This window comes from Echiichthys vipera (genome assembly GCF_963691815.1).
Source record: "Echiichthys vipera genome assembly, chromosome: 10".
NCBI lineage: Eukaryota > Metazoa > Chordata > Actinopteri > Perciformes > Trachinidae > Echiichthys > Echiichthys vipera.
In genome coordinates, this window is record NC_139835.1 from 18,076,221 (window position 1) to 18,101,525 (window position 25,305).

Here is a 25,305-nt window from a genome sequence, read left to right on the forward strand (position 1 = left end):
TCGATCACTCAGCTGCTGGGACAAATAACAAAGCAGCTGCAGGATTGACAAACTCCATTTTACCAGCCTACAATAGCTGCGCTGAACAACAGACAAACCTGGCAACCCACAATGCTGACCGCTATTGGCTGGAAAAGTTATTGTCAAAGCCATAAAAAAAATGTAATATTAATTCAGACTAAAAAAATGTTTTCATGGAAAAGCAATACTTTTATTCTGTACCCCTGAAAACGCCATGTGGTTGTATTATTAGTTTTAATTATATTTTTCGTTTATACATTATTTCTTTTAATGAAGATTCCACATATTCAACTGTCTGGACTCAATATCGAGAAGTTATAAAAGTATTTTCTGTCATAAGAGTGATTAGTAAAAACCCTACATGTTCATGATATGGGGACAATTCTTATTTTATAAATATAAAGAGTAACAATAAATGTAAACACGGCATAACTTGAGGGATTGGTCCACATTACTGTCCTCTTCGCTTGCCGTCTGTTGCCACGGTGATTATGACGCTAAAGAGGCTCGTTCAGATTAGCCAGGCAGCTAAAAGCAAACAGCGGTAGTTAGCTGGTAAACGTTACTAAACTAAGCGGAGGGCGTTAATACCTGCAGTCATGGCGTCTGTTTTAGATCTTCTCTGGGAGGACAGAGACGTTAGATTCGACATAACAGCACAGTAAGTTACTTCAGTGAAATAGTTTGGGATTATATCACCGTCGTACAAACGAGCTAACGTCAGCTAGTTAGCTCAGTGACGCTAATGGGTAACCAATGACGATCCTTGTTGCTAATACAAGACTGCAACGCTTTCCCGATATTTGGTCTTGGTAAAAGGGTTTTACGTTAGCCTTTGCTAACGTACATTGGTCTTGCTGTATAATGTTAGATCTCATATATTAACATTATCTTAATGCTAGCATCACTGTAAACTGTGAAGGAGTAACGATGACTTAAGTCTCAATAAATAAATAAATGCTGAAATAAATAAAAGCATGAATAAATAGGACATCCTACCATAAAAATAAATGGACAGAGAAATACGTAAACAAATAAATGTAGGTGAACAAAAATGTAGAAATAAATGTAAAGCATTGATTTATACTTTTATTTATACATTATTCATGCATTGATTTGTTTATTCATTTATGTATCTATTTATGAATGTATTTATTTTTTCCTGTATTTATTTGTTTATGGAGACGTAAGTCATGTTTAGTCCTATATAGTAAACAGCTGTGATACACTATGATAAAAAGGAAGACTCAAACGTTTATATAACTTTAATCCATTCTGTACACAGACAGATGAAAACTCGTCCAGGAGAGGCACTAATAGACTGTCTGGACTCCATCGAAGACACAAAAGGAAACAACGGAGATCGAGGTAGTTAGCTCTCTTAGGTTAAAACTATCTGGCCAACCTTGTGTTTGCTTGACAACTAATATGTGATGATATGTGATTTATTTTGTAGGACGTCTTTTGGTAACAAACCTGAGAATCATTTGGCATTCTTTGGCTCTACCAAGAGTCAATTTATGTGAGTAAACCTTCATGATTAACGTCCTCTTTCCAGGGTCTCCACCAGCAGCACATCAGCTGAATATTTTGCCCTCTCTTGGAAATCGTTCGCGTTTATTCACCTTTGTGCTATTTATTGACTCTCATGTGGACCGGCTATTTATGCTAGTTTTCCCTTTTGCTTAAACCTAGATTAAAACATTCTGAAGATCTTGTGAATGACCGTAGCCACCAAGTTGTAGTATGTTCAGTCAACGTTATTAAAAAGTGTTTCAGTGAATGATGATCAATGAATAATGAAAAGCATACAGAGAAACAGAATAATAAGCTTTAAAAGATTAGAATCTGATACAGATCTGTCTATGGCTTAGACTCCTACTTTACTTTGAGTGATCACGTTTGCCATCAAAGTACGGTGTCAAGATAACTGTACGACGTGGAACCATAGGAAATGTCTTACCAACCTTAATGCAAATATTTCTTTTCAGCTGTGGGTTACAACTCCATCATTAATATCACAACAAGGACAGCTAACTCAGTAAGTAAACCTTTGTTTTATTCTTATAACTTTTGATTATTTTATCATTATCTTATTATTTCAAGTATTTGTCCATAATCTTTTTAGATTTCCTCACGATCGTCAAATATGCTGTTTATATTGTAGGCACTGAACAAATGCTTGATTGCCTCAAAGTCTGTGTCAGTTATGTTAAGTTTTAAAGTGAAAAATGTTTCCGTCTCATCTAGGACTAAGCCAATATGGCAACATTATTTTGACAAGAACTGGTACAAAAAGATAAACATGCTAATTTATTAATTTGATACTATTTTCCAGAAACTGAGAGGCCAAACTGAAGCACTCTACATCTTGACAAAGTCCAACAACACAAGATTTGAGTTCATTTTCACCAATGTGGTACCAGGAAGTCCACGGCTCTTCACTTCTGTTATTGCTGTCCACAGGTAAAAGAAAATGCTGAGGGAGTGTTCAATTATCTGATTACATTCTATGTAAAATGTAAAATGTAAAAACTAAATACTTTTGTTTTTGTTTTTTCAAAGGGCCTATGAGACATCTAAAATGTACAGGGATCTGAAATTACGCGCCGCTCTCATTCAAAATAAGCAGCTGAGACTCTTGCCTCGGGAGCAAGTGTATGATAAAATTAATGGAGTTTGGAATTTATCCAGTGATCAGGTACAGGCGCTTCAAACATGTCTGTTGAAATGAATCTCTCCAATTTTGCATTTTCAAGTTTACTTAAAGTTGTTCAGGGTTTCTGTGACAACGTACAGTAGATAATGGAACTGACACTAAACTACCTCTACATAGCTTAAGAGGAGGAGTTAAAATGTTAAATTACATAGCCCAATGTAAGAAGGTGTGTGTACTCTTTTGGTATTTTCATCAAGTTTTTAATAAGTAATCCAGTTCTATGAAATGTGAGTTAACAATGTAACAAGTGTTGTTTTTTTTTTTGATACATTGTTAAACGTTCACATATAATCCTGTAGGGTTGCTCTTTAAATTTGATGTGCAATTTGACCAGAGATCATTGTTTTGCAATATGAGTAACTGAGTTCCTTTTCTTTCTTTTAGGGCAACCTTGGAACCTTCTTCATCACTAATGTTCGGATCGTGTGGCATGCCAATATGAACGAAAGCTTCAATGTCAGCATTCCTTACCTTCAGATTGTAAGTGCAATACACTGAATAAAAGATCTTCCCATTTACCAACACATTGATTGCTTCTAATATATGGGATTCTCACTTTTCCTTTTATTATTGCTAAATTGTTTAGAAATGTGTCTTTACAGATTATACAAAAATGTCAATGGCAACTAATAGCATGACCAGATACTGATAATGTAAAATGTAGATAACCCAAAATTCTTAAGTGCCAGCCCTGTTTACATAATGTAATCTTAAAAAAAAGCATACACCATCTAATATGTGCTCAGGAGAACCTTAGTAAGAGGTGAACTCTGCAGCACTTTCAAGACAGTACCAGGGTTCCTTATCATCCCAGAAAACGTCATCCAATTTTCCAGTCATGGAAAACATGGAAAATTAAAAGTCTATTGTCCTTGAAAATTATTTCAATATTCTCTTTATCTACCAGGCTATCTACTGTATGAGAGCTCCCTATAACATTGCCATCTAGAAGGGCTAAGGATCATATTAACATTCAGATGTGAAAAAAACTTTTGTAAAATCGTGTTTCTCTTTCAGTTTAAGATCATGTATTTTCTTATTTTTTTATCTCCCCATTCCTTCAAGTGGTCTATCAGAATAAGGGACTCGAAGTTCGGCTTGGCTTTGGTGATAGAGAGTTCACGCCAGGTAAAATGTTTTGCTACGGCACAGTATAGTGATTTAATACATGTAATATGTTTGTAATACACAAATTTACTTTGGTTTTTAGAGTGGTGGCTATGTGCTCGGGTTTAAGATTGACCCTGTTGATAAGCTTCAAGACGCACTCAAGGAAATCAACTCACTGCATAAGGTGTACTCTGCCAACCCCATCTTTGGAGTGGAGTATGAAATGGAAGAAAAGGTAGTGCACAATATTAGAACCTATGACCCTGAACACCTCAACATTATAACACTAACACATGTCAGAAAGAGGTAACTGCTTAAACTGTCAACAACTCAACTTGCTACAAAACACTCTATATGTGTATTTCTGAAATACTGTGTAGTAGTTGTTTTGAATGCTCCACTTAAGCTGGCTTTTCTTCACCAGTTCAGCTGATGTTGTTGTCATAGCGCTGTTTGTCCTAACAATGATTTCAGCCCCAGCCGTTGGAAGAACTGACAGTGGAACAGCCTCCTGATGACGTGGAAATTGAACCCGATGAGCAAACCGACGCTTTCACTGTGAGTTACACTCATCATTCCTCCGGGAGTCAATGGTTTAGTTTTCAGACTCTCAGAATAGCTACCAGCTAATGCCCTTCAGCATAATGAACAAACATGAATTTATGTTGCCTAGTGCTGATGTTCAGACAACAATCACCTATTATCCTAGACAACATGGCCCTTGTCTTTTTTTATTTAAATGTGTGAATTGTGTGTGTTGCTTGCCCACAGGCTTACTTCGCTGATGGAAATAAGGTAAAGCCTCACAATTATTTTTATCAACAGCCATAATTGTTGTAAAGTATGTTGTGTTATATCTTTTTTCATTTGTTTGTTCCAAAGCAACAAGACCGTGAGCCAGTTTACTCTGAGGAGCTGGGCCTCGCTGTTGAGAAGCTGAAGGATGGCTTCACACTTCAAGGACTTTGGGAAGTCATGGGCTGAAATAATATGAGACATATTTATTCATAGGTTAGATTAACAGTTGTACAGTTTATGCATAGATACTTTATCATAAAAAAATACCATCATGTAAGACCTATTCATTGTGATGATATTTGTATAAAACATGTTATTGTAATAACTAGAATGTGAATTATAATGCCGTTTATATTGTTAATAAATGTATTTAAATTAATATTGAAGAGTACATTTTTTAATATTTAAATGAATGAAGTAGGTTTGTGCTGTATCTCACACAAATCCATTTGTATGTGGAAAGAACACATTGATCTACGGCTAAATACATAACTGCAAATGGTGCTTAAGTATTTAAAAAATCTGAAAAGAGGACAGACTGTCACCTCCCATGGCAGCAGCTGTTCACTGACCCTGTCTTCTAGTTAGATAACCCCCTGTGTCTGTGTCACAGACAAATACTGAGACACACTGTAGTGAAGTTGTCATTACTATCAGTGGATTGTGACTCACTCCACATGTAGGTGTCTCTTGATTACACAGGTTTGTAGTAAAGTACTGGAACAAATAGTCCTGCGATAGTATTTTCTGATAAAACTATACATTTCCCTTATTAGATAAACAAGAGTAACTGAAATGCGAAGATCATAGGTCATTTTTTTTGTGACCATATAACAATGTTATTACTAATCACCTGGGTGACAAGGCTCCACCGTTTTTTTATAACACTAACAGCTGTGTGAGCTCTCCGATTTGGCCAACCTGAATTCTTCATGGATGGGCTGGCTGGCTATATTTAGAGAGCCCGCAGTTATATTGAAGTGGCTCTAGACCTGGCTGCCTATAGTTCTCTGTCTTCCCCGGCTAAGGAGAGTCTGTTTGCGAACACTTCTGTCCACTTCTTGTCTGAAAAGAATGGATCCCCAAAGCATGAGGGAAGATCTCCGCCTGTTTCAGAGCACTTTGCTGCAGGATGGACTCAAAGAGCTCCTGAATGAGAATAAGTTAATTGACTCCGTCCTAAAGGTTGGGGACAAACGCATCCCCTGCCATCGACTCATTCTGGCAGCTTGTAGTCCTTATTTCCGAGAGCTGTACTTCTCAGCAGATGGCAAGGAAAAAGATCAAATGGAAGTCGCTCTGGAGAACCTGGACCCCAATGTCATGGAGGCAATTGTAAATTACATGTACTCAGCAGAGATTGACATCAACGAAAACAACGTTCAGGATATTTTGGCCGCTGCCAACCGCTTCCAGATCCCGTCAGTGTTCACAGTTTGTGTGAATTATCTCCAGAAGAACCTGTCAAAGAAAAACTGCCTCGCCATCTACAGACTGGGACTGATGCTGAACAGCGCCCGACTGGCAATAGCAGCTCGAGATCACATTGCGGATCGGTTTGAGACCGTAGCGACGGGTGAGGATTTCTTAGAGCTTGCTCCCCCTGAACTCTTTGCCATTATTGGAGCAGATGGATTGAATGTAGAAAAAGAGGAAGTAGTGTTTGAGACCCTCATGAGGTGGATCAGGAAAGACAAAGAGAAGCGCGTGAAATCCCTCGAGGAGGCCTTTGATTGCGTTCGCTTCCGTTTACTCCCAGAGAAGTACTTCAAGGAGAAGGTGGAGAAGGACGAACTCATCAAGGCTGATCCTGAGCTTCTCAAAAAAATCAAAGTCATAAAGGAAGCCTTTGGGGGGAAGCTACCCGAAAAGAAGAAGGGACAGGATGATGAGGAAGGAGAGGAGGCAAAGTTACCTGGCTATCTGAATGATAACCGCAGATATGGCATGTACGCCAAAGATGTGGTTCTGATGATCAATGACACTGCTGCCGTGGCCTATGACCCCCAGGAGAATGAATGTATGCTTGCTGCTATGGCAGAGCAGATCCCCCGGAACCACGTCAGTTTGGTATCAAAGAAGAACAATCTGTACGTGTTGGGAGGACTGTTTGTAGATGAAGAGGACAAAGAAAATCCATTGCAGTGTTACTTCTACCAGGTACCAAACTGTAATTTACAATGCAGATGTAATGGAAACACCGAAAGTAATTCCCTGGTTTGATTTTTCCAAATTTCTTCAAATGTGTCTTTCAGTTGGACAGTCTCACTGCTGACTGGATCGCTCTGCCGCCCATGCCCTCCCCCAGGTGTTTGTTTGCTGTGGGGGAATGTGAAAATCTCCTTTTTGCCATCGCAGGAAAAGATTTACAGTCCAATGAGTCTCATGACACTGTTTTGTGCTATGACACCGAGTAAGTTCAGTAAATAACACTAATTCTGGATATGCTCATTCAATAGATTTTTCTCATTGAAAGCCCTAGTATGTGTATTTACTGTTTCAATACTGTTTATCTGCCCATTTTCTTATTAGAAAAATGAAGTGGACTCAAACAAAAAAGTTGCCCTTGAACATCCATGGCCACTGTTCGGTCTCTGAGAACGGGCTGGTGTACTGTATTGGAGGAAAAACAGATGACAAGTAAGATTGCAACGCCGAAACGTTTTATATTAAGTCCAAATACGATTTTTCACATGACATTAACCGTTCTGTGGAATCACTTTTGTCTCACCGGTAAAGTAAAGCAACCAATAAGATGTTTGCATACAACCACAAGAGGTCAGAGTGGAAGGAGGTAGCTGCCATGAAGACACCCAGGTCCATGTTCGGTGCCGTTATCCACAACGGGAAGATTGTTGTCGCTGGGGGAGTCAACGAGGAAGGCCTCACAGCTGCATGTGAAGCCTACGACTTCGCAAGCAACAAGTACATGCTTTTAATTTTAAACAGGCTCTTTAAAGTGTTATTCATGGCAGGTTATTATTTTCTGATACCAATATTTATTTGGTTATTTCCATCCAAACTTGACCATATTCAGATGAGTTTCAGTCAAATATTCCTAAAATGTTGCAGCTTTTTGGATGCTTTAAAGCAGTGGTCCAAATCTTTGTTGTGAGCAGTTAAACCAGTGTTTTTCATCCTCAGATTGCTTCATTGGAAGGATGTTAAAGAGAAAGCATCCATTCTTATTTCATATTCCTTTAATTGAAATTTAAAAAATAAAAATAAAGGTCAAACAACACAAAAAAATACAGAGAGGTATCACATTAAAGCGTGCCTTGTTGCAGGTGGTCACCCTTCACAGAGTTGCCCCAGGAGAGGAGTTCAGTCAACCTGGTGAGCTGTGGAGGGCAGCTGTACTCTGTCGGAGGCTTCGCCATTGTGGAGAGCGAGAACGAGTGTGCACCCAGTGAAATCATCGACATTTGGCAGTATGTGTTGATTCAGTTATAATTATGTTAAGAATATATCTGGTACATAACAATGTCATCTTGCTCCTTTTCTTTTGCAGCAATATCCCTCATTCTCTCAACTGTGTATCATAGTGATATGTTTAACTGTCTCACCAGGTATGAAGAAGACAAGAAACAGTGGAGTGGTATGATCAAAGAGATGCGATATGCAGCCGGAGCCTCCTGCGTGTCCATGCGTCTGAATGCAGCCAGAATGCCCAAACTGTAACAACAGTCCAGGGACATACAAGGCACCTTCACTTTACTGCTGTTGGCAAGATTATTATGTACATGATCGTAATTAGGGGCTTGTTGTTGTCATTTAACATTTTAACATATCACATGGCCCCTCTGTCTGTGTTTTAATGTATCATGGTTTTATTTGGCTAATTTCTTGTTGTGCTGATCAGACTTTGTTGTTTCTGATCTTATAAATCGCATCACTTGTTGAGAATTCCCTACTTCCATCAATTAAGTACAAGTATTAATACTGTTGACACGTTTTTAATCTAGGAATGTTCCTCTTCCAGTCAGTTGTAACTTTTCAGTATTAAAATGTCATCTCCAACAGGTTTACTGTGTCCATTTGACGTTGTTTCTCCGACACTTTTAACACTGCTCATATATGGACATTATTCAGAATCAGAAATGTTGTGGCCCTGTGCATGTGCATGACACATTTCATTTTAAATATTTGAATACAAGTTTTGTATGTATTATATGAAGTCACTATTCAGAACAGATTGGATTAATTAAAAGGTTTGGTTTATAAGTATTAAAGCCTTATTCATTTCATGAACAAGAGTCAACATATGTCACACATAAGGGATAAAATGCAGGGAAATTATCAGCCTTTGTTCATGTTCAAAGGCGCTTTAATCGCAGTTTTAAAGGTCTCATATTGTGCTAATTTCCAGGTTCTAACTTGTATTGTTGGTTTCTACTAGAACATGTTTACATGCTTTAAGGTAAAAAAAAATATATAATAACAATAAAACCTCCTTTCAAAGCCCAGTCTGCTCTGATTGGTCAGCGTTTCCGGGTCTTCTGGATCGGTCCTCTCTGCATCTGAGCATCATCATTGCAGCCGAGGACTGACACGTAGCGCGCTACCTAAATATAGTATTGTTGTGACATCACAGCCGTACAGAAGTCCTGACGTCTCATTTAAAGGCACAGATTCTGAAAACAGGCTGTGTGCATTTCTCTGTGGATTGAGAGTTTTTGTACCACCTGCTTTATAATATAATTGGAAATCTAATTTTTACAATACGTGACCTTTTGTGTTAAAGCTATTCTTCCCTTTTCTTTTGTAATCTTAAAATGTTCCTAATAAGCGTATGGCACACTAAAATGTAAAAGAAAAAAATAAAGTGTTAAAACTCATCTATATTCAATTATGATATAGTATTTTTGATACAGATCTGACTAATCATTTTATTCAGTCCGAGCTTCCTGCCTGTCATTGTCGCAGAGCCCCTTTCCAGTTGCCTACCGCTGTCACCGCACGCGTCAGGGGAGGAGGGAGCACCAGAGGTCAGGCAGGGGGAAGAGGGTGGGACTTTTTTCATGTTTAAATTTTTACTAAGTGTTGTGCAACATGCCATAAAGGTAAGAATTCCTTTAATTGAAACACTCACCAACCTGGAAACCTTGACTCCTGCTGAGGCTCACCATATCCACTTGTGCCCAGCAGCATATTATTTGCAAGCGAAATGCATGAAAAAACAAGATGTAAAATGTCAGTCTGTTGCGCAACACTGACAATTCCTCATTCATCTTGGATATAAATTAAAAAAAGAGAATGAAACTTTACATTTTATTTACTCTTTATATAATACATGATCTATTCAATACAAAAGCACATAATACACAATCGCACTTAACATGAAAGAGGTAGATTCATGTCAACTTTACGCTCAGTAACTAAAAATAAGGAGCACTTGATGTATATGAATGTTTTCACAACTTGTCGTTCATCCAGAAAATTCTCAAAGCGTCAAATGCAACATTACGTTCACTGTTCAATAAATAAGCCCCTCAAGAAGAAAGCTCTCTAAAGATCTTCTTCTTTAGATATTCCTTCCAGGCATTCGGTGTTGAAAGCTCCATAGAGTTCCATTCAAAGTGAGGGATCTGTAAAAAAAAGAAAAAGATTTCACTGTCTGATTGTCACTGACATTAAATGATTCAGCATTAGAGATATATACGACACCACATGCGATCTTAAATGATGTCTTCTCACCTGAACCACACGAAATCCCAGAATTTCAATGTGTCTTTTTCTCATCAGGACTTCACCTTTCATATGGTGAGAGTTCTTGCAGAAGGACTTTGAATCAAGAAAGTTCACAGCAACTCTGATTGACAAGTAAAAACAGGAAGTCAAACCTCTTTTCAAAGTGGTCTAGTTATTCATCTCTATATTATTCAGGTTGTTTCCTGATATATACCTACCGCTGAGCTCCAGGTGGCAGCTCATCCCTTATGTTTTCCACTGAGCTCGTCCCCCAGTGAACCTTCCCTCTGTCAGAGATTTGCAGTGTGCTGGGCTCGCTGTAGGGCAACGGCTGCAGGTGTTTGTCCAGAATGCATTCAAAGTCTGAAAAAGAGAGAAAACATTGTCACATTACACTTCCATCCGACACTCTCCCTTCCTTTTTGGAAGAGTGCAAGGAAAAGCTTGTGTTTTGAGTTATAAATTGAGATTCGTACGTATAAACTGACTTTGATGTATTGCAAGGAAGGGCGCCGTAAGGAGGGTAAAAAGGTAGGACGATTCCAAGGGCCCGTGACTGACAGGGGCCCTAAAAAAAAAAACTTTTCCCACTTTAAATGATTCACCCATCATCAATTCTGGAATATTTTTAGAAAAATGTTTCGTTTTTTTCTCCATTCTTTTTTCCCCACAAAGAAGAGAGCCTCTCTGCACTTCTCAACCCCCCCCTCCCCCCCCCTCTGTATTTCTTGAAATGGTTCGCTCCTGTCCTCAAATCATGTTTTCAAAAACAAAAAACTTTTCGCAAAGAAAGGTGGGTGAAGTCTGTGAATGGGGGAAATGAACCTGTCCTTTAAATCATCTATGTAAAGCCCTTTGAATTACCTTGTTGTTGAAATGTGCTATACAAACAAACTTGCCTTACCCTGGGTCAACATTTCGCCCTTCTTTAACTTTAAATTTTTCACAGTGTTGGCAGGCCTGTGACTGGGTGCCCAATGAATATTAGTACTAGTATTAGTAATATTTGAGGGGCCCTAAATTCCTAGTGGCACCCCTGAGTGCATGAGCTCCTTTTACTTTTTCAGATTCAAATACAAAAGGTGTGATAAAACATCCTCAAATGAGTGTTTAACATATCGATACAAAAGTTCCTAAATATTACTCACCTATGGTGTAAAAATATGGAGTAACAACTGCAACTCGAACACAGTTAATGCCACCGAGAACCTCCCCGAGCATTTTGTGGATCTGCTGTTGCACGGCACTCAAAGCAGCATTTCCTGAAAAAACATTATAGATTTACTTAATTCCCCTTTTTCCCGACTAAACTAGAAATTTGTTTCTCTGTCCATATTTTTTACCTGTCTTTTGCAACTGCTGGCAGTAGCGCTCATGAAACCACGGCACCTGAAACTCAGGACACTCGAGACACACGGCACGATTGAGCTCCATGAGGCGCAGTCTGGTGCGCATGTTGAGGCTATCGGGTAGAGCTGTAAGAAGTAAGGGCAACAGGGACATTGGTCCTATTGAAGTGTGAAGTGCTTACGTCTCTACATGAATATTTGAATACAGATGCATACTAACAATTATATTTTAAACACATTTGCGAGCAAAGTATGGAGCATACTTTCTAGTTGAGCGTCCAGCTTTCCCAGAAAGTCTATACTGAAGATTTCTCTGACTAGTTCCTCGGGGAAACAGTCGGCCACAGCCAAAGTGTATGCCAGGAGAACTAGCAGATGTGGTTCAAAGGAGCCTACAAACACAAGAAAGAAAGGTGTCAGTAGAAGCTTGATAAACAAAAAAAACAAGTGTAAACTGATTGACTTACTCATATGTGGAGTGAAGCGCTGAATACAAACATCGTACAACTCGTCTGCTTGTACAGGATCATAATTCAGGACAGTGAATGGCAGCAGGGTGGCATATGTTGCCGAGTGATGAATCTGAAAAATTATCCAGGGAAAGGGACACTTAATATACATTTTTAATTATTCCAGACTTAAAGGGATAGTTCCGATTTTTTGGAGGAGGGGTTGAGGTACTGATCCATAGTCAGTTCACTTCAATTAATTTGTTCATGAATAATTTGTTTGCTGCTACATTAACGTTCTGTGTGCAGACCCTTTAAGTTACTACGCAGTTATACATAAGTCTAATAATGAAAATTTGACATATAGAAACAAAACATTTGGTTTTCGTTGGCTGGCACCTGTTACTGTCGAGCCCAGACCTACAGTGGATGGCTAAATGTGTTTTTCTGCTGCCCTGGTCCATAGTGGTATATCGCTTAGCTTCCATGTCTTTCCTCCTGCCTGCGTCTCCAAACTGGGGCATTTCAACGGCAATCTACTGTCGGTAATACAATGACTATGCATAAGTACCTCACAACCCCCCTTCAAAAAATCTGAACTATCCCTTGAACATATTGTGATGTCTCTTAGGGCACCTTGTCAATGTCTTTAATGACCACGCTGGCGATCCGATCCATCAGGGGAGGGCAGAGGTGATTTATTCTTGTTAGGAAGAGGGCCAACTCGGGCACATTTGTCCAATTTATTTGATCCATCATCCTCTTCAGCATTGCCATTGTCTCTTCCAGCAGCATTTCCTCAAACCACTCGCCCGAAATGTACTTCAGCTCATCCAGCACCAAGTCTAGCCGGTCGGCCGTTTGCAGCCTCTCGAGCCCACAGCGGTTCAGGATCTGCAGCAGACGGACGTACTTGCTGGGGGTGTTGTGGTGGTAAGAGGGATCATTACGCACCCACTTGGAAATGGCCAAAGAAAGGGTGTTGAGGTCGTTGAGACCGCACTGGTTCACCACCGCTTCCACCCGTGAGATCACGCCATCGTCAAGCCGCGGGCAGGGCAGCATGGACAGAATACGGGTCAACATGGTCACTTCGTAGGGGAAGAAGCTGCGCTGCAAAAATCTGGAAGATAGAGGGTAAACAGTCTTTGTTTTATTCAGTCAAAGAGTTGAACAACATGTCCTCCTTAGCTCAAATGAACACTTACTTCACCAAAATGCCTCTTAGTTTAGTGAAGAGTTCAGGGTTCTGGTACTGCAGCAGGAAAAAGGCTTGGGTGATTCTGGCTATCTCCACAGGCCTGTACGCATGAAGGTTCCTTTGGACTACTGATGCAATTCTGGAGAATTTTACAAGAAATTTAAATTATATTTCAAACATGTCTGTAGAGATTTGCCTTTTCACACATATTAAATAAAATACACAACTTTATGACAAAGGATCCCTGAAATTAGATGTTAAAGAATTGTGAACAAGATGAGTGGGAGATTTTACAATTGAAAAATAAACTCGACAGAGCTCTCTGATGGGCGACCTAAATAACTTGAATGAATGGCCCTTGTGGTGAGATTTTATCAACTAGTGCCTGTTTCCATCGTTAAGAATTCATTTTCAATCTTGACCCGATAAGAAAACATGAACAAGAGGTCCTTAAAAGTGCTCTGAAAGATTGAAACATCCACAATTTCATAACTTCAACTGTGAAGGGAGATCACATGACGTGATCAAAAGCACCAGAAAAGCTCCTAAAAGAGCCGTACCTCTACCTCAAAATTCTTTTGTCATTGATTCCAGTACTATACAGTATATATATAATGTATATTGTAATAATATATCTGCAGTGAGTTGGAATTCGCTCAACTTATAAAGCTAAATGCTATAATATATGAACTCACTTGTTCAGTAAGCTAAGATTCCTGCTCTGAATCTCTTCCAGAGCTTCAGCTACAGCCAGAGCCTGATGTGCACTGAGCTCGTCCGCCAACAGAAGGGCAGTCTTCTCCAACCTGAGAGGGATTGAACCATGTGTGAGACACAAGAAATGCTGTAAACGGTTGGATTTCCACTCATAGATCCCTCCATTGATAATACAAACCCGTCTCTGATCTCCTGATTGGCCATCGGAGCCAGAGCTACAAACAGTTTGGTGAAGGAGAAAGGCTCGGTGCTTGAATCAATCAGTTCTGCTAGTCTTTGTTTCACGGCCAGCCGGAAGTCCCAGTTGTTGAACTGCAGGGACTGATACAGCCCCATTATGATGCTGATATTTTCTGCATCCAGCTTGGGAATAGTGCCCAAGATGAGCTTGTTGCACTTCTCCACCAGAGGCCTGTAAGGGTGCTTGGTATTGCGCAGGAACTGCAACACTCTCCGCGGGCTGTTGTGACTTGAGGGATCCATGATGTCCAGAAGAGAGTCTGCCCTGCTGAGGAGGGCGTCCCGAAGCCGGGGAGACACCAGGGACGACATGCTGATCATCAGTGTAGATAAGATTCTGAGGAAACATGACTAGATAGTCAATACACAATATCAGGTACTAATGTTTGATTATATGTTTGTTATTTGATCATATCCGTCTCATGACCAACCTGGCATCATCAATGGATGCCAGCCTCTGATCCACAATATTGGTGATGTGGCCCATTAGAGGACTGTGTTGAAGCTGCTGATCACTTAAACAAATGGAAAACTTGGATAGGGATGCCATGGGAAACCTGTAAAAAATCCAAATTTGTGTAACATTGCATTAGTGCTAAGACAATAAGATGATCAATCCAACAATTCTTATCCTAATTTAGCTTTTTAGTATCTTATAAACAGAAATATCAAACACTTCTCTGATGTGGACACCTGCTGCTCTCTATTCTCTCTATTGTATATCATTATATATTTTATATTTGAGTTTAGGACTGTAGGTAGGAACAAGACAATCACCTTAATCATCTGAGAGACTATGATGCACATTTCCCACTTTTTATTAGGAGATTGTTAAGTAATGAAAATGATAAAAAAAAAAAAAAAGTTTAGAAGGGGTTAGGGGCGGCTGTGGCTCAGGAAGTAGAGCAGGCCGACGTCCACTAATCAGAAGATGCGAACTGCAAATTGCCCCCAAAGCCTGTGGCTAAACCGCTTACCTGGGGTCGGGTCTCAGTGGGCAGCAGCTCTACACCAAACTTCCCTTTCCCAGGCCCAGTTACCAGCTCTAACTAGGGGATCCTGAGGCATTCCCAGGCCAGTGTGGAGATATAATCTCTCCCCCTAGTCCTGGGTCTTCCCCGAGGCCTCCTCCCAGCTGGACGTGCCTGAGGGGGGACGCTCAGGAGGAATCTTTACCAGATGTCCAAACCACCTCGACTGGCTCCTTTCAATGCAAAAAGAGCAGCGACTCTACTGCGAGTTCCTCACGAATGGCTTCTCACCCTATCTCTACGGGAGACCCCAGCCACCCTCCTGAGAAAACCCATTTCTGCCACTTGTACCCGCGACCTCATCCTTTCAGTCATGACCCAGCCTTCATGACCATAGGTGAGGGTGTGAATGACAATTACATTAGATCATGATGAGCAGGTGACACATTTCACGGCAGCCTGTGACATCAATGTATGAATGTGTGCGTGAACGGGTGTTTGTGGCGTGTACGTAACCATCAACTCAAAACAATGTAATGCAATCGTACCTGTCTATTCTGAGCCATGCTTCTGAAACTAACTGCTGAACGAGAGTGTCATGTGGATCCACATCCAACCTAAAAGACAGACAATAATACAGTATGTTATAATTACTATATTATAATCCGAATATGTAACACATAAACTGATTGTTGATATCTTGTAGTACCTGAGGAAGCTGTAAAGGGTGTCGACCAACGTAGAATCATCCATAAGAGCGATTTTGTTCTCTGCCAACACCCGGAGAGTCAAGAACTGCGGGTGGTTTTTAATGAGGTATACGGTCCTCAGCATTTGTGGCTTCTCCTTCTGAAACTGCCACAGCATCCCCACAGCTCTGCTGACATGGCTCACCGTGAGCTTGGCCTTGTTCTTCCCCACCACATCAAACACCTGGTCTTCAGCAGAGCAGACACACAGCTGCTCCAGAACCTGGTCTCTGTTCACCACGCCCCGGTGGAGGTGCCTCCGAAGGAAGGAATTCACACCCCTGAGCCGAAACATCACTTAAATTAAATATGCACTGGGGGTCTTCATTATACCATCATTACTGTGTCCCCCCACTGTGTGTGCACCTCAATGTCAAACCCACAAAACCACAGTCTGGTGGTCGCATATGTAGGTACTCATTCAGGAACCTGTGTAAACTGAAGAAAAACACAAAAGAAACCCATTATTTCAACCTGTATCACTGTATCCTTTGATACAAAACAATATGTTTGATTATAAGTTCAATTGTGTGCACTGACATTTGCAGGACAATGACAGAAGTTCGCTCAATGTGACATGCTTACCTCAGGTTCAGGCGGTTTCATCTCACAGACAGTCCCATTCACAGAGTCCATATGACTTTACCATCACACTGAAGGGAGCAACCAAGAGCTAAGTTCAGTTTAGTAACGCTGTATTCACGTGCACATGGAAACAATCACAATGAACGCGAGATAAACCCCTGCCAGCTGGATTGGTGGATATGTTTCCGTAGATTACAGAGATTCAAACATTATATGTGTAGCGAAAATGCAAAATGACATCGGAATATCTCATTCAAAGTCAAAACTACCCAGCGTGTGTGTGCATGCGTGCTATACTACTTCCGTAGCCAGTGACATAATCTTTGAAGGGCTTTTTGAACCCTGGGTTTTACCTTTCAGGCAGCAGCTCGCGCATACTGGTGAGGTCGGGAGCTAAGGAGGACTTAACATGACTTAAGTCTCAAAAAGTAAATAAATACATGCATGAATAAATGTATTAATTAATACAGGAATAAATAAATGAATAAATGCATTAATGAATGGGACCTCCTACCATTGACATATGGACACAGATATACAGAAATAAATACATCTAGGTGAGCAAAAATGTATAAATAAATGTAAATCATTGATTTATTTATTATTTTATTTATACATGTATTTATTTATTCCTGTATTTTTTTATACTTTTATTTATAACTGGTGAGTTCGGGAGAGTCCTTCTGCAGGCCTCCACATTAAAGTTTTTTAATTTTGTCTCTTTCTGTTCTTGTCAACAAATACAGAAATATATGTTTTTTGTGTGTGAAAATAACTGTATGGTTAAAACATGAAGAAATAAATAATTTAATTATAAAAAAAAAAGAAGTAAAAAGTTGTCCTGGTGGGTTCATTAAGGTGTCATCATTCTGTATCACTGATGTAAAATATAAATCCACTTTACAATTTTAATAATTTGACTTGTCCATTGTTTTCATATGTAATTGTATATGCGTTTCTTTCCAATGCTTTTAATGTTTTATGTAAAGCACTTTGAATTACCTTTTTGTTGAATTGTGCTATACAAATAAACTTGCCTTGCCTTGCAGGTTCCTGTTTCCCCTGGTAACAACAGTTGGGCAAACGTTTTTTTTTATGCTATTCGGGAGCTAAAACGACAATTTGTACGCAATGTAGAAACACTTGATCCCATATCCTTACTTGGTTAATAAAGATGAATCACTGAATGGACATACATTAAGTCATGTGGATGCGGCTTGTTCGGGAGCTGTGCCTGACAGAACAGGGTCGGGTCACAAAGTCTCGCGGTGTTTCCTCAGCTACGTGACCGGCTGCGTCAACTGGCGCACGATTCTTGAAAGACGTTACGTCCCCCCGCCGCGCCATCTTTGGAAAATAAGTGAGCCCAACACTGAATGAAACTTAATGTTCGTCGTTTGTGAGAGCTGTGATATCCTTGTGTTTCCAGGTGATGTGCTTTTTTTTAATCAACCACGTCTTGGCCATATGTGTGTGTAGTTAAATATGTCGAAATTGTGTGGTTTAACGTCACGTAGAAGAACATCTGCATGTTGTCTAGCCGAGGCTAGGCTGCTAATGCTAACACCAGGCCTACCGTTAGGGTATCCGTGTGTGAGAAACCGTAAGTGTGTGAGCATTTGTGATTGTAAAACACAAACATGTATCTTCGAAATATGCTCCACAGGTCAAGTGATACTTGAAACTCGTTACAACATAGACACAGACGAACATTAGCTAGCATCGTAAACTGTGTTTGTATCGGTCATGTTGTTTCGTGAGACAATTTTGAAGCTAATAACTTAATAACTTGTTTTGCATTATTCACTAGTTATTTAAAATAATAATACGGGGTCGCATTAGCTCAGCTGGGCATTGCCGACGTGCCATTGAGCAAGACATCGAACCTCTAAAAACTGCTCTGGGCTCTTCCTCATGGGGCTGCCCGCTCGAGCTGACGTCTCTTCCATTAATGCCTGTATATAGGACCTGTTTGTGCATGTGTGTTTTTCAGGCCAGTGTGTGTATTTCATGAAAAATAAACAGAGTGAAAAGTGAATGTATCCTTCCGGGACTCTCTATAAATCGTTCTAGTTAAATCTGATGGGAAGTTATTAAGAGCTAAATAATCTTTGTGTTTCTCATTTTAAGGTGTTTGATCAGTCGAGGTGATCATGGGGATCAAGGCTCAGAGAACTCGGTGCTTCCTTGACATTGGCATCAGTAATGTGCTCGGTAAGAAATACCTTAACTTTCTGTCTGCTTACTTACTCTCATTATTAGTTAATTACAGCTACGTGATAATGTGGACCTGTAATTAGTGTTATCTACTGTATGTCATACTGTCGCAACTGTTTTAGAGAGGTGTTGCTGATTCAACTTAATGGTCATTTTGGAGGGTATAAATTGTGCTGTTGTTGAATTGTATTGTATAAAAACGGTTTCTATTATTTAGTCTACCATCCTTGATATAAATGGGATGGACCGAACGTTTTCAGAAGGATATCTTTTAGCTACGTGTATAGAGGTAGACTGATTAATAGATTTTTGCTTATTTTAAATAATCTGCATCAGCCATCACATGAGCAGGTCAAGCCGATTATAATGCAAGCACATCTGCTTGGTTTAGTGTGCGCTCATCAACCATGTCTGCACACTTAGGGCATGTAATATTAGTAAACAAAGTAGTTGTTATTATGATTACTATTATTTATCTTTAAATCACTTAGATTTGCGGCCGTTTGCCTTGTGACAGTGTCACAAACAAACACAAACATGCTTCAGGACAGTTTTGGGAAGATGCTTAAAATGATTTAAGCACTGGAGTATTACTTCTAGTAACTATCATGTACCTTAGGTTACTATAAACATTTCCCTAAATTCCCTCAATAATTTGTGGGTGTTTTCTGTTCAACATTTATTATATAGTAATGGAATTCAAGAATACGTTACTTAAATATAAATAATAAAATACTCACCTTGTAATTTTGTTGTTTTTTGTATTTTAGTAGTTACTACAGTGGCTGAGAGATCTAATCCCTTAATTATTTGTATCATTTGTTATTATTAAACTGTTATATTCTATCAGATGGAGGGAAAAAATAAAGATTGGCCATCGGCTGCCCTGATTTCTAAAGATTGGCATCGGCCTTAGAGAAACCCATAATAGTTGACTCATACATGTACCTATTGCAGTGACCTTTGAAGATCTTTCGGCATTGCAGTAAACAAAACTAACGATGCTCTTTCCTCACAGTCGGCAGAGTTGTGGTTGAATTGTTTTCAGACATCTGTCCCAAAACTTGTGAAAACTTCAGATGCCTCTGCACAGGTAACTTATGCATTTTCTCCACAAAAATATGCCTATTAACTTTTTTACTTCATGGCACAGTTTAATATTAGTTACTGAAAATTGACTGTGGTTTCATTCAGGTGAAAAGGGCGTTGGTAAAGGAACTATGAAACCCCTGCACTACAAAGGATGTCTGTTCCATCGAGTTGTAAAAGACTTCATGATTCAGGGAGGAGACTTCAGCGAAGGTGAGTTAACAGGGTTGAAAGGGTGTGAATAATGCACTTCGCTTTAGACCACCTATGGTTTAAGTCAAAATATTTAAAGACTTTGAATATATAGTTAATGACTGTAAGTAACGTGTCAGCAATTTGTAATGAAAACATTGAAAAAGCTTAACATCAACCAAACCAAACGTATTAGAATAACCATCAATGAGCAGAATTTTTAACACATCTATTTCTTGCAGCAGATCCCTTTCTTATGTTTTTACTCCTTTTCTGACATCGTAGGTAATGGAAGAGGAGGTGAATCCATCTATGGAGGCTTTTTTGAAGGTAAAGAGGCCGCAGTCAGAGCTGTCAGTTGTTATCCAAACGGACGTTGGCTTCAAGATGGCAGTACAATCTTGTCCTTTTCCCCCAGATGAGAGTTTTGCGGTTAAACATAACAAGGACTACCTGCTGTCTATGGCCAATAGAGGCAAAGATACAAATGGATCACAGTTTTTCATGTAAGCACTATTACTATATATTTGATACATTATTGCTTCATTCTGTCATCCTTTAGTTATACAAATAATAATATGCTCTTTTTTTCTGTCACACATTAGAACAACAAAACCCTCACCACATCTGGATGGGTAAGTGCTGCTTGATTGCATCCGAAACTTGTATTGCATTATGCACAATATACACAATAATATGCTCAGATCAAAACAGCTAAGGCTCAACACAATTGTATTTTCTCAGTGTCCATGTGGTTTTTGGTCATGTGATTTCTGGCCAAGAGGTCGTTCAAACCATGGAGAACCAGAAAACAGATCCTAATAGCAGACCGTACGCTGACGTGAAAGTTATGAACTGTGGCGAGCTCGTCCCTAAATCTAAAGGTTTGTGTGTGTGTGAGTGTTTGTGTGAAACATTTTCTATACTTTCAAAGTAAGATATAAACATCAAGACATTTGTCTGCTGCAAAGCTGATGCAGGTTTTGAGTTTTTTAAAGCAGTGCTTCTAACAGACTGTTAAATGTTTGCAGCAAAGAAAGATGAAAAGAAGAGAGAGCGGGTCTCTTCTAGCTCCAGCAGTAGCTCCAGCGACTCTAAGAGCTCATCCGAATCTTCTGATTCTGAGGAATCGGAGAAGGAATCTAAGAAGAAGAAGAAAAAGAAGGCGAAAAAGCTAAAAAAGAAACAGAAGAAGAAGGAAAAGACAAAGTACCTAATTTATTTTTTCTCTGTCTACAGTGTAAACAGTACCTAGTGTCTTTATTCTGAGCTGTAATGATTTCCTAGGTCAGAGGCTGAAAGTGCCGAAGAGAAAGAACAAGAGGAGTTGGTTTCATCTACTGTACGTCCTGAAGAAATTCCACCCATCCCAGAGAATCGATTTCTCATGAGGAGAAGTCCCCAGGTGGTCCAGAAGCCAAAAGACGAGGCTGAAAAGGATCAGCCACATAAAGATGAAAGGCCAAGAAGAGAAAAGTCAGTCTGCTTGACAAGTGGCTGTTGTGACAAATATCCAAACATAATAATGCCATTGTCTGTTAATTTTTATGCCTTTTTTTTCCCTCTCTAGTACTGGCATGACATATAATTCTCAGTCATCATATACCAGAAGACTTGTGATGACACGATCAGGGAGGAAGATAAAAGGCAGGGGTCCACGGGTAGGTGCACTGCATCAATGTGAAGAGCTCAGCTAACATTTTTTTCTTCTTTGTCATAATTCTTATTGTGTCTTATGAGATTTGAATATGTCAATGCTTTTATAAGATAGTGACGGACATTTTAGTTTAATTTTTGCAAATAAGTGGTTTGTCATTCCTCCTGTCCAGCGCTATCGGACTCCCTCCCGCTCTCGTTCAAGGTCCAGAGATCGTTTTCGACGCAGTGAAACCCCCCCACACTGGCGTCAAGAGATACAGCGTCAGAGGATGAGGGCAGTCACCTCAGAGCGCTGGATCAAGGGTGACAAGTAAGATAACCTCACTTTGACTCATAAAACAGTATTTTTAAAGTACAATTCACAAATATAAAATAAAAACAAGACATTAAAATTGGGCCTTGGGTTTAAATTTTAATTGTATTCTGCCACTCAGAAGCCTTAGCTTAATTTGAAATCAAACTGGCACATACAGTTAACATTATTTTAGTGTGCCTGGCAGTGATGTGTGTATGTGATGTTTGACATAAAACAAGGAAATTTAGTTAAGTACCTAAAATGTTCACAGATATAAGTTGTGGATGAAATACAGAGGCTGTTTATATTTCAAGGCTAACCTGTGTCATTAAACAAGAAGCTGTATTATATAAGCAAATACCAAAGATGTTCTAAACTTTTGATTATATGTCTCTCAAACAAAAGTATTAGCTCAGAACATTATTGAACGCTGTCATGAAGCTCCAGAGTGTTGCCTGATGTTCTGAAGGGGACATTTACACTGTTCTTCTTTTACAGAGGTGACATGAGTGAGGCCACGGATGAGGCTGCCAAAGCTCCAAGAAGAGAAAGACGGACCTCCGACACAAAGCATGAACACACAGCTGAGGGTAAAAAAGACAAGAAAACTCGGTCACACAGATCCAAAAGCAAAGAAGAGGACACTGTCGAGAAGGATGAGAAGCATAGCAAACACAAGGCAAAGAAAAGAGATAAATCTCAAAGCCGCAGTAAAAGCAGAGAGAAGAGTAGGAGGTCAAAAAGCAGAGAGAAGAGTAGGAGGTCAAAAAGCAGAGAGAAGAGTAGGAGGTCAAAAAGCAGAGAGAAGAGTCGGAGGTCAAAGAGCAGAGAGAAGAGTCACAAGCACAAAGATGATGACAGAAGAGGTCGCTCAAGGAGCAAAGACCGAAATGCTAATAAGAAAGAAAAGGAGTCAGAGTCTGATCACAATAAACAGAGAAATAAGGGTCATGAGTTTGATAAAGAGGATAGCAAAGGAAGAAATGGTGAGAGTACTAGGACAAAGTCACAAAGTAAGGATAGACCAACTGAAGAAGATGGGCACAGATCAAGCAGTAGGAACAGGGAGAAGGGCAGACCTGCAGTGTCAAAAGACAAAGAAGAAAAAGGGGGAAAGAACCGAGAGAGGGCCAGAGAACGGAGTAGGAGCCAGGAAAGGGAGAATAAGCGAGGAACATCCAGGGATAAGGAACATCAAACAAGAAGTCCAGACAGAAATAAGCCGAGAGACTCGCACAGAGGCAGACGTTCCAGAAGCCAGAGTAATAAAAGAGACCACAGCAAAGATCGTTCATCTCATAGACGAGACAGAGACAGAGAATCTGCCAACCAGAGGAGGAGACGTAGCAGCAGCAGCTCTGAGAGCGATAGAAGCGAGAAAAGGAAGAGTCGGAAGAGCCCAGATTCTAATCGGAGAGAAGCAAATAGAACCTCCAGATCTAAAGACCGAAGAAGCCCGACCAAACCAAGACCTGATAGTACAAAGGGCAAAGACCGCACCGACAGCAAGAGGAATAAAAGCTCAAGCTCCGACAGTGACTGAGCCTGTAATGATATCCTAAAGGAATAGATTGGGAGTTTTGAAGTGTGCCCCTATTTGATACCCACTACTCATGTAGTATGCAGCATCAGCTTTCCATCTAGAGTGGGACTTATTCACATTCCTCGTTCAGTGCATACAATTCCACCGCACCATTCAGCCAATGCTCGCATGATTGTTAAAAAAAAAAAAAAAAAAAAAGTCCCTTACAAAAAAGATACTTGGAGGACAGACACGCTCACAAAAGCCAGACCAAGAACTGTGCGAATCCCACTTCACCGCTGTACTTGCAGACTGTCGCATCACGCGAGCTGTGGCTGAACTATGGACGTAACTCTGGCACTGAATGGAAGTAGTGGACATAGATATGTTTATGTTTGTGGATCTGTCCCATGACACCGTTGATGGGTAGCTGAAGCCGCACGGTCAGTTTAGAGAAGACTTCTCATCTACAGCATGTACTGCATTAGCAGTAAATACCAGGCGTTCTTTTAATTGTACATGACCAGAGAAGGTCCGGTCGAAGGCTGTTTTTTAGTATTGTTTTGGATTCTTTGGTAAATTATGTTTTGACTTTTTAAAAGATGCAACTTCAAACTGATTTTACTGTAATGTCTATTCCCCCCGGGGACATTTTCTCCTGAAATTTGTTTATTTAATTCAGTTTGTTTTGGGGATAAGGACTGTCTCTAAAGTTTGGTAAATGTCTGATGTTTACTTGTCAAATTATTTTTACTACAACAATCAATCTGAAAGAACACTCTTCATTTCTTGCATGCTTATCCCTGTCGTTGTTAGATTGAATATGAACATCCATGACCTTGAACTGTAATCCTATTTGTGAACCAGTTTGAGATACCTCTGGTTTGTTTTTTGAACAGAGAAAAAACCCCAATGTGATGCTGTAAGTACTACATGAAATCAGTTTGTGTAATTTGTGTTGTGCAAGTTGATTTTAAGAGCTCAGCTGATGTGTAGAATTAATTAAATGACTCAACTTTGATTTGAATCAGTTGTTTTAATATTCTGCTAATGCTGTGACAAATACAATACATCTACTGGAGGCCCAAACATTATTAGCATCCAAAACTACAGTCATCAGTGAAGTGATCCAATTATTACAGGAAATATACACTCTAGTGTTAACATTTTGTCATCCAGTGTTCAATGAACTGCAGTGGTGATTAATTGCTTGGTTCAGAGTTTAACTAGAGTCTGTATTTTTAGCCCAGAAGAGTCATTTTCTGCTCAGGGGTAGTTGATGCACAATGTTCATTTCAAACAATCGTGTCAGTAATGCACTCACATCTCTGTACAGAATGTATGGACCATCACATAAGTAACAACATTCAGAGAACGTTTTGAGAACATTGCCTAAAGCACACATCATTCTCCATAATGAACCTAATGAGCACTTCGTTTCTGATTGTGTCCAAAATCACTCCCAATTTACCAAAGTGTACCGTGTACTAGCTTGCTCTCAAGAGTCTCAACAATGGGATAAAAAAAAAAAATAGGCCCTGTCTCATGGAGGAAGCTTTTTGAAAGTATATTTAATGCCTTTTATAAGTGAGAAGACAAGAAATGATGTGACGACCTATGAAAACGATTTTAATCCAACAATGAAACATGTCGCATTTTCTAAATATGAATATCCTGCAACATCACACCTACTGTATAAGTGATGACACATGTTATGACTTCATAAGTGTC

General features: G+C 39.7%; 4 protein-coding genes across 4 annotated transcripts; 3 read left to right on the forward strand and 1 right to left on the reverse strand.

The window, feature by feature from the left end:
• The first annotated feature begins 548 nt into the window (after window positions 1-548).
• On the forward strand, window positions 549-4,913 carry bbs5 (Bardet-Biedl syndrome 5). The gene is made up of 12 exons (XM_083922181.1): window positions 549-682; window positions 1,307-1,389; window positions 1,478-1,543; window positions 2,013-2,062; window positions 2,360-2,487; window positions 2,587-2,722; window positions 3,125-3,220; window positions 3,806-3,868; window positions 3,951-4,085; window positions 4,325-4,408; window positions 4,622-4,645; window positions 4,733-4,913. Exons 1-12 carry the CDS (start codon window positions 621-623, stop codon window positions 4,832-4,834), a joined length of 1,029 nt encoding a protein of 342 aa, XP_083778307.1. The 5' UTR covers window positions 549-620; the 3' UTR covers window positions 4,835-4,913.
• A 759-nt stretch (window positions 4,914-5,672) lies between these two features.
• On the forward strand, window positions 5,673-8,757 carry klhl41a (kelch-like family member 41a). Its single transcript, XM_083921501.1, has 6 exons — window positions 5,673-6,808; window positions 6,904-7,061; window positions 7,181-7,288; window positions 7,388-7,573; window positions 7,936-8,079; window positions 8,218-8,757. The coding sequence occupies exons 1-6, from the start codon at window positions 5,723-5,725 to the stop codon at window positions 8,327-8,329; spliced, it is 1,794 nt and encodes a 597-aa protein (XP_083777627.1). The 5' UTR covers window positions 5,673-5,722; the 3' UTR covers window positions 8,330-8,757.
• A 1,383-nt stretch (window positions 8,758-10,140) lies between these two features.
• On the reverse strand, window positions 10,141-16,310 carry fastkd1 (FAST kinase domains 1; the record flags this gene model as incomplete). Its single annotated transcript, XM_083921556.1, has 14 exons — window positions 10,141-10,236; window positions 10,346-10,460; window positions 10,558-10,702; window positions 11,488-11,601; window positions 11,683-11,814; window positions 11,952-12,080; window positions 12,156-12,270; window positions 12,774-13,260; window positions 13,346-13,477; window positions 14,034-14,144; window positions 14,234-14,632; window positions 14,727-14,852; window positions 15,815-15,883; window positions 15,976-16,310. 14 exons carry the CDS (start codon window positions 16,308-16,310, stop codon window positions 10,141-10,143), a joined length of 2,505 nt encoding a protein of 834 aa, XP_083777682.1.
• Window positions 16,311-17,949: 1,639 nt separating this feature from the next.
• On the forward strand, window positions 17,950-24,574 carry ppig (peptidylprolyl isomerase G (cyclophilin G)). The gene is made up of 13 exons (XM_083922083.1): window positions 17,950-18,029; window positions 18,731-18,814; window positions 19,836-19,910; window positions 20,012-20,119; window positions 20,384-20,428; window positions 20,517-20,604; window positions 20,704-20,733; window positions 20,843-20,982; window positions 21,130-21,307; window positions 21,386-21,574; window positions 21,669-21,759; window positions 21,928-22,067; window positions 22,551-24,574. The coding sequence occupies exons 2-13, from the start codon at window positions 18,754-18,756 to the stop codon at window positions 23,593-23,595; spliced, it is 2,190 nt and encodes a 729-aa protein (XP_083778209.1). The 5' UTR covers window positions 17,950-18,029; window positions 18,731-18,753; the 3' UTR covers window positions 23,596-24,574.
• The last annotated feature ends 731 nt before the right edge of the window (window positions 24,575-25,305 follow it).